This window comes from Lissotriton vulgaris, chromosome 9 (assembly GCF_964263255.1).
Source record: "Lissotriton vulgaris chromosome 9, aLisVul1.2, whole genome shotgun sequence".
Taxonomy (NCBI): Eukaryota; Metazoa; Chordata; class Amphibia; order Caudata; family Salamandridae; genus Lissotriton; species Lissotriton vulgaris.
Genome location: NC_141697.1, coordinates 78,496,653 through 78,506,300, shown reverse-complemented (window position 1 = coordinate 78,506,300; position 9,648 = coordinate 78,496,653). Strand labels below are relative to the sequence as shown.

At 42.5% G+C, this 9,648-nt stretch overlaps 1 protein-coding gene across 2 annotated transcripts in view; it reads right to left on the bottom strand.

Annotated features, from left to right (window-relative positions):
* Nucleotides 1-463: 463 nt before the first annotated feature.
* The window catches only part of PSEN1 (presenilin 1), a 193,977-nt gene continuing 184,792 nt past the window's right edge, over nt 464-9,648 (bottom strand). For both annotated transcript variants that reach the window (XM_086937086.1, XM_086937087.1), the window contains 2 exons: nt 2,886-3,004; nt 464-2,361 (listed from right to left, as the gene is read on the bottom strand). In XM_086937086.1, coding sequence (XP_086793212.1) covers nt 2,206-2,361; nt 2,886-3,004 — 275 coding nt within the window. In that variant the 3' untranslated portion in view covers nt 464-2,205. The remainder of the gene's footprint in view (nt 2,362-2,885; nt 3,005-9,648) is intronic.

The following is a 9,648-nucleotide window of genomic DNA, read 5'->3' as shown; positions in this document are numbered from 1 at the left end:
AGTTGCGAGATCTATTCCAAAGTCAAATAACTATGGGAGTGAGAATGAGATGTATGGTGGTGCCCTTGTGCCTTATCAGTGGAGCCTTAGTGGAAGGAAAGGGCTGAGTCTCGCTTAGATTTCTCCAGTTTTTTTCTTCAACTTACCCGAAGATTTGGACAGAGAAGAACCACCCCCGGAGCGGTCCAGCATTTGTTTTGAAGAAATAATTGAATTAGCAATATTTTAGAAATAAAAACCCAGCATCAACATTATGATGCAAAAATGCTTTGCGGAAGAGATTTTTTTATAGGAAGAACTTTGTTAGGCCACCAACTCATGAGGTAGCTTGCGCGTCACAATTTTATTGACCATTAACTTGCATGCCTTACACAGTGAAATCCCTAAATTCAATATTGAAATATTTTGATTCAACACCCCTTCAACCCACAAGGGGCAAAATGAAAAAGATAAAAAGCATATATTGGTAAACACAGAGGTCCCTGTGCGAAATCCCTCAGTTTATTTAATCTCACTACATAAAAACCAAGAAGTTGTTTTTACAGGCACAATTACACTTTCAGTCAAGGTCCCCTCTCAGCCCTCTCACAAACATGAACACAAAGTACAAAAAAGGTACAAAAACTCATTTCAAATGAAAATCCACAGAAATAATAGAAATAACCAAATACTGACAGACTGTTCTCTTTGCTGCTTGTGTCTAAGATATGAAGTAAACCATGCGCAGGTACAATCCAGGTGACTAATGTTCCTCACTCCACATGTTAAAGTGCTGTTAAAGAATGCCTTTTGGTGTCGCCAAGACTATACAAGAAGCACTTGTATTTGCCACAGACGTACAATGTAAGTCTGTGACAATGTGAATTTCCAACTTTCATGCTGTGGCCCACATTAAACAACGAACTTGAGAAAGTCTTTAAAGACCACAAATGCATATGAAGCCATTTCACTGTCCAGTGCAATGGGCTAAAGGTGGCTCAACTCGTCAACATAAGAGGTCCACCGAGCATGCAGACACTTAAGAGTACTGGATTTTCTTTGAGCACTGGATGGTTTCACCTTTATGGATACACCATGGTTTGCAAACAACCAACCATGAACATCCAGAGTTCAATATTTTCTTGACTGCCTGTTCAACCATAGTGATTCACACTTTTTTCTCCAAAACTTTTGATTTCATTTACAAATCAAAGCCTCCTTGTAAAACTACCAGAAGGTTGGAGACCACTGAACGTCTATAGAGTAATCTTCGTAGAGAAGTTGTGAGGAAGTTCTTAGCACCAATGGTTATCATATTTTCACATATCCAATTTAAAAAGGAAATCCCGGTTACCTGTTACAGAGGAACTACTGTTTTCAGTTATTGGTGGACATTTTCAAATGAATAATGTAGTAATGGTGAAAATCAGAAGTCTTGTTAAAGTTGAGGGTCTTTAATCCTAATTGACAATAATACACATTTCTTTTAATCACATAAATCTATAATGATGTGCAGATCTTATGCTTGTGAAAGGTAAAGAACAGCAAACACAGAACTCTGAAGACATCCAGGTATCCAGGGATAATTTAGGCTACAGGTAATGGTACTGCAAGCGTGAATGAGCAACCCTGCATATAAAAGGCTTTATCTTGATGGCAAAGCACAGTCCAGATGCCACGCTCACTCAACCCTTGGATTCGAGGCAGTGCAAAATGTGAAGGTGTTTGGAGTCAAGACAAAAACTGGCCAAAAGAATTTACACTGACCCCATCAACTTATTTCACAAGGGTCACTGAAAAGAAAGTGAATCCTGGTCACTACTAATGTGGGATACCAATGACCGAGCAATTTACAGGTGTACGAGTCATAATCCCTTTTCCAAAAGTTACCAGTTTGCTAATGAAAAAATGTTGTACCCCGAAGGCTATTATTGCACTTTGTGCCATGTAAAAAGCCCAATTTCCTTTAAAAACAAAGGCTTGGCTAGAGTAGTGACCCCGGTTAGTCCATGATGTCCTAGCAGCCAGAAATGGGAATGTACGATTCCAGTCGATATTTGAACAGGTGTTCACAACGAATATTACTGCCATGAACAAAACAGAAGAGCTGTTTTAAGCTTCAGGCTGACCATCGGTTTCATTTCTTGAGGACATCCTCCGTTCTTCCAGTTTTAGAAAATTTGCCAGTAGACAAAAATTATGTGGAAATGTTCCTTTTCTAGAGCGCTAGATATAAAATTGGTGAAAGGCTAGCTGGTCCATAAAGGGCTGCACCAAGTTGTCCGTCGCAAAGTAGAACACAAGCCCAAAGGTGATTGAAATTGGGAGAGCTGGCAGCGCCTTTTTAAAAATGGCAAGCAGCAGAAGAGTAAGGCACAGGCCCTGCAGAGAAAAAGAGAAACGTAAGTTGGAAGGAACGTCAAACATAATGCACAACAAGCGAATCTAGAATAGGTGCAATGTACAAATGCCCTTTCTGCTTCAAAAGACACAAAGGCAGGGGCAGGGCCAACAAGGCATCACCCACACAGTTTGCTCATTCCTCTTAGAGCTCCCCCTCTAGAAATGCTACTTTGTCTCTATAAAAATGATCTTACTGATGCTCTTTTCCCACCTCTTGCCCTTTTGTAACTGGGAGGAGCTTACTGTAAACATAGTAGGTCCGAAGAGCCGGATCCAAGACACCTTGCTAGGATATCCTTATGAGCTCAATTTAGAGGAGACTTCAGCCCTCCGGGATCCACGTTGGATATACCGGATCTATATGTGGAGCAAGACCAGCATGTACATGAACATCTACAAATGGCGAAGCACACCCAACGCTTTGCCTCTCGTTTATCTGCTCTCAGATGGTCCCGCCACTGATCACACATTTTCTAAAAGCTGCATCTTTAAATTATACTTACTATCAATATGGCGACAAAGCATGCCAGAGTGGTGTTCCAGTCGCCACTGGCGGTGGCCGAGGCCTTTCCTACAAGTACACTGTAAAAAATGAAGTCTCCAAGACCAAGTTTCACTCCCCCTGTGACAGGAAAAAAAGACAGTTAAATGATGCCTTATAACTTGAAAAAAGGTGCTATGTTTCGGTAGCGGCCACCACCATGAGAAAACTAAAGATCATCCATCAAGAAAAGGAAATATTGTGGTGCACACTGTGGCATTAATATATCGAAATTTTAACACATTATTACAACCCGAAGCTGAAGAAGGTGCCATCTTTTGTTTAACTAAACACTTTCCATCACCGGTAATACAATACCATTTGTAGCCAAACAATGTTTCACTCAGCAGAAAACAAGCCTATATGTGCCTGTCTTGTAAGGAAAGGTGATGCTTTGAGTATGAGCATTCTACTTGGGTTTTATAAAGGATTTTCAGTTTCGAGCTCACTTTGTGATAACACTGTAAGGGCGCTTCTTTTCATTAAAAATAAGCATTGGCAAAGCCAAAAGGTTTGGGCTCATCTAATTGAATGTGTTCTTTCTTGTTGGACGGAATGTTGCCACCAGACCGTTTTTGGTGAATGTGGTGAACAACTAAAAAACAACATTCAAAAGCTTGTTACCCCCAAAGGACCATGCGGGATGAGAGTCGGATAGGGCAAAGCAAAAACTAATCAAGGGTAGAGAAAATTACCAAACAGATGGTGGTGAGGTGGACAGGTTGCGTTTTTTTGCAACATCAATCTTTGAAAAATCTAGAATTGGCTTATGGGAGTGATGGCATGTAGAAAATCGCTGGAGGGCATGGTGGACGCTTCATGCAGTGCAATGGAAGCAGTGACTATCGAGTGTACCACATCATGCATGAAGCCTTAAATGCTATCTTTTTAATAGGTAGTCCTTCCATTCCAGAGTTGTTGTTTCAAAAACCTCAGCATGCACAGTGAAACTAAGGCACAGAAAGTAGCAGTAAAAACATTTCTCATAGTTCTCATGACCTTCAATTAATTGGGATGTAAAATATACTCTAGCAATTAATGCCACACTGACACGCATCCTTAACACAGTACCTACAAACTTACGGCACTGTAAGTCACCAGAACCCATCGCTTAGAAACAGCTCCTCTGACCCAGAGAGCAACGGAAAAGTGCACACCTATGTAGACATATCAAAGACCCCATGATTAAACAGCACACTCTAAAAAAAACAGATGGCACATTTATGATTGGAATACACCTGCCTGCCTATCCCACTGATCTAAGAGGTGCTCTACGTTTTGACAAGAGGACTACAGCCTATGCATTCCTTTTAGTAATCAGAGGTTCCTTACCTAAAGATAAAACACAAAAACTTGCAGGTGAAAAGACTTCCTAGCAAGCATGCCGACACCAGCGACCTGAAGTTAACCATTTCCCTGTGAAAAAATACCTTCCCATCAATAACCTTAAGGGAAAGCTGATATACAACACACGATATCGACAGATTGGTAGCAGCATATGTAAGGGCATATGACAACTTCGCACATCATCTTAACCCTGACTCAGACTCAAGAACATCAAACAGTAATGTAAGTTGAAGACGAAGAACAGACAGATGAGTGGTAAAACAATGAGTCACCCCTCACAATCCCACACGCTGCAAAAAAAGCATAGGTAGACAGAATCAAAGACTTGCTCAGAGGGAAAAGTCAACCAAGGGTAGCAACGGGATCGGAACAAGCACAACCAAGAAAGACAAGCACTAAAAGGAAGCCCACTGAAGACTGGAATAGACCCACTTCAGAGACATTTATACAACACAGAAAGAGCAAGGAGATTGTTCATACTTGCGTTCCCAGCACAGGCTGGGTAAAAGCATCCACAGCATCTATTTACATGGTTCCATTCCATAACTTCCAAAAACAAACCTTGGAACTGTGGCATACTCCAACCTGGTCATAAATACTTTACCCCCAAAAGGTGCCCTATTGCCAGTTCTCAAGTATAATAATAAAATAGTGCACCCACCCAAATTCACTCAAGACAAGAGGTATGTAGCATAAGCTGAAGGTTAGACTATAACGAAGGTACTAACTCAGAAAAGACAATGTCTGAGGAAAGAACATAGCCCAATCAATGCACTGATAGAATCCAAGCTAAGGACACAAGGTATCCATGAGCCATGACGTACCGTCAACAGCTGCCAGAGGACATGAAGTGCCAACACTAAACTAGATGGAACGACCCGAAAACTTGAAACAGAACAAAAATGTTCTATATCTGCCGGGAGAGTTGAAGTATCAACTAAATTTCCAGCAGCACAACCAAACAACTAAAAACCCTGTGCCAGGACCTGCATGAGACGGACTACAGGGGAAAAAGGCTCCAATCTAAAGTAGCCCCTTGCAGCAACAGCAACCTGCCAGGCAATTTTAAAGCACCAGCAGATGGACATGAATAAGAGCATTTCAGCAGATGGGCCCCTGTAAGCAGCAACGGATCCCAATGCATGGGCAAAAGGATGAAATTGCCCATATAGACTAGGTGTGAGAAAAATTGACCTTTCTTCTCCTCAACCATATAAGATTCACATAGAGGTTGTGGAAGCCATGGGAAAAAAAGAATAACGCTACTGGTCTGCTTGCCCCCCCGAAAGCACCACGACTCACGTAGCCAAAAGGCGTTGTAGATAGTTGCTGGTCAGGTCAGAAGTGCTGGTGAGGTTTGTACAGCTGTACAATTTATGATTCTACCATGCCACCGACGAAAAGTCAAATATTCCAGATCGTGCATTGATGTGTCTCCGTGTAGTGCCATCTAAAGCCAAGAGAGTTTGCTTGCCAAAGAGGTGGGAACTATTAAAGGTTCTATCCAACACATTTGCCTAAAAATTTCCTGGTTCAAGGGGGCAACCAAGCATTCCTATGAAGAGCCACAGAAGAGCCCACATACTTGGTCAATGTGTCCACAGTGTAAAGATAGAACATAAAAAGTTGGTAAGATGCTCCAAATCCATCATATACTACTTCAGCAAAAAAGTCCTCAAGAGTGGTCCTGGAAAGGGCAAACCACCATCATGGCCAACACCCAAACAGCATGGGTGCAACGTGCCAAAAATATGAAGCACTTTATGAATGAACAATCAGGCTCCCGAAGTAAAACAACTTATTTCCTATTGTCTCAATCCACTGAGACTTTTTGTCAAAAGGGTGGGGAGGTGAAACATCCTGTATTCTTTCCGACAAAAAATAGGAAGCTGTAGAACCAGCCTCATGGTTGCTAAACGAGAAGACATCCTGACTGACCTGCAGGGAGATTTTACCTGCAGAAACGTGGCAAATAAGCTGGCCTAACCCAAGCGGACATAAGAATCTAAAAGCAACAGTGGCTCTGATGTGGATGTGCCGGGCTGGAGGATTTTTGTCAAACCTTAATGTGTGCAACTAGCAAAAGCAATACTAGGAACCCAACCACCTTGCCTAAGACACTTTAAAAAGTACCACAAAGGGACAACCTCAGAAAATCATTAAAGTCTTTGAGCTTCTATAGACCCAAAAAGGGGGCCTCTTCAGTGAGCCAATAAGAGTAAAATTAATTACCTCACTACTAACCTTGTTATAAAAGCCCTTGGCTAAAACCTGATCAGGGTCTGCAAATGGCCCAAGCTTGACCTTTTCTGTGTTTCACCATACACAAAAGCAGTCTGCCCCCATACAATGGTAAAAACGTAGCAGGAGTCTTAGATATCAGTATTGGCTCTGATGGCAAAACAAACTGCAAGCCCTTTTGCGGCAAAATACAGACTGCTAAATTCATATCAGAGTCAGTAGTACAAAAGCGAGGTTTATAGGTGCAGGGGTTGAGGCCAGGTGCATTTTGTTAAGTGGTTTAATTGTTTGGGGAGGAACTTGTATACGGAGTGTGGTTATCTGTGTCACTCCTTCTGGTCCCATCACCAGTGTCAGTCCTACCCCCTGTGTAACTAATGCCTGATGAATACCTAGGTTGCATGTATGTGTGGCATGGTCCATTAATCGGACCATATCTTGCTATTCCATTACCAGCATTCTAGTGTTTGGGGTAAAGTGGAGAATGTAGTGGATGAGTCTTTCAATTTGGTATCTCTAGCATAGCTTCAGTCGTGTTTCAAGCAGTCCAGTTCATAACGGGTCAGTTGTCAGTCTTTGCAGACAGTGCTAACACTACAGTGTCACCCTTGTTCTATCGCATGAGAGGTAACAACCAAGGCACTTAAACCGCAGACATTTTATATTTTAATGAAATAAATATATAAGAAAAAATGATATGAGTAGGTCTAAATTTAGTTTTTATTATTGACCAAGTTAAAAGAATTAATCACAAACAAATACATAATTGAAGTCATGAAATTTAAAAGGAAATATATATCATTGAACTGTAAACAATAAATCCACAATAAATATGCAATACACAATAAAAAAACATATATATAATCATTAAAAGGGTGGCATAAACAAATAGTTCTCTACGCGCGTTTAGGCGACCAGCGCCTTCTTCTGGAGTAGCCACGTATCTCACACTATAACAAGACACCAAGTAGTAAAATGATGAAGGAGTTATATCTTGTATTAATGGTGACAAGCCCAGGATAGAAAGCTAATGTTTCGAAAAAAAACAATTCTCCCATAAGTCACATTAATCCAAGTTCACGGCAGTGATGCTTTTATTTCTTTTTCAGGAACAATCCAATACGTTTCCTCTATATTTGTTTAAGGGTTGATATTCAAATTTCATATGTAGGATATATTTAAGTGTGGAATTTCGTTTAAAATTTGGTTTGGGCACTTACCCTTGATTTTAATGCCGGCCACGCATACCCCCACTGCTGCCATCTTACCTGCACCGTAATTTGGAACCTCACCGCATTTTGCGGGTCCCTGGCCTCTGTCTCGATTGGCGGCCATACTGGGTGAGGGGCAGTTATCGCGCGCTCTAGTCTGCTTTCTGTTCACGAGGCGAATATAAAGTCAGCCATGCCTGCGCGCAGTGGTAACGCGCAGCGGGGACGCCAGACTGATGCCGGAGTTACGCCAGTGTTCAGCCCGTCTGCGCCCGTCCGCGCTGAGGACGGGCTGCAGGTCGGGCTGGACTCAGCTTATACTCCTACCCCTCCTGGTGAGTTAATTAGGCTACATTCTAGATCAGAAATCCTTGCTCTAAGACCTGTTTCCCAGTCTTGTCAACACCGCTTTTCTCCTGAAGGGATCTTGCACTCCGATAGAGGTTGGGCTTGTATGACCTCTTTTGATTTCTCTTGCACTGGCTCTGTAAGATCACATCTCCCGTCTAAACAGCCTGATCTGCCCCGGAGATCTGGCTTCCTAATAAATGCTCGTCCGCTTATTAGGCATAACGTAGCCTTCCATGATTTCGTGGATGACCGACAGCCGGATTGGGTGTTCATTACGGAGACCTGGGCCTCTGATACCTCAGGACACGATCTGATTATGGCCATTCCTGATGGCTATTCTCTTTATAGGCAGGATAGACCCTTGCGCAGAGGAGGAGGCATAGCCATTCTTCTTAAATCCTCCTTTCCCTATTTGATTAAATCACTACCGACGCCTTCAAATCGTTTTGAATCATACTTCTGTATTACTCTTTCTGCATCGGTCTCTTTTACTGGGATTCTGGTGTATAGGCCCCCCGGTCCTAGTGCCAGTTTCTCTTCAGAATTACTGACAATCCTCGAACCCTACTTCGGAAAAGCAGCCTTCACCATTTTGGGTGATTTTAATTTTCACTTGGATGAGGTCAACTCAAAGGACACAATATCATTGGTCGAGTCACTAGGAGCATGTGACTTCGCCCAGCTTGTGAATAGTTCCACCCACAAGGCTGGGCATATACTTGACGGGGTATTTTCTAATGACACCAGGCTTTCTACTGGCCCCCCGTTACCTTTGGTCTGGACAGATCACTGTGCCGTGCCATTGGAATTCTCCTTTCCTGCCTCATGCTCCACTAACTTGGTAACCTCGCCATTCACCCTTAGGAGAAATTTTGAGAATATCTCTGATGAGGCTCTCGCTCCTCTTGTTTCCACCCACGAATCTCTATCTTTAAAAGATGCAGCCGAGGCAGCTCAAGATCTGACGGACTCCATTTCTAATGCAGTTGAACAACTTGCCCCCTCACCTTTGCGCTATGTAGCTCGCCGAAAGCCCACGGCACCTTGGTTTTCTGATCAACTGAGACTCCTGAGGCAGAGATGTAGGAGCAGTGAGAGAAACTGGAGGAAATCTTGGGACCCTAATGACCGAGAGGTTCACAAGTCTGCACTTCGGGAATACAAACGGAGAGTTGTAACAGAGAAGCAGGAGTACTTCTCCAATCTTACCAGCTCTCTCTCCTCTTCTAGGGAGCTTTTTAAAATCGCTGATACTTTATACTCCCTGCAACTCCCAGACCCCGTAGTGAGTTCGCAAGAACTGTGCAATAATATCTCTGACTTCTTTCATAATAAAATTCTTGACATACATGTTTCCTTGGAAGCTCATTGCCATGCTCTGGATCATAGCATTCCGCCTGTTATAGCCAGTCTCGATTTTTTAGGCAAAAGTCCTTCCTGCTTATTCATGGAATTTCCTTCTTTATCCCTGGAAGGACTGAACCTGCTACTTGACAGGACCAAATCTGCTTCCCCGCTGGATCCTCTACCTCTGAAAAAACTGAAAGAGTGTAGAAATACCCTTCTTCCTCCCAT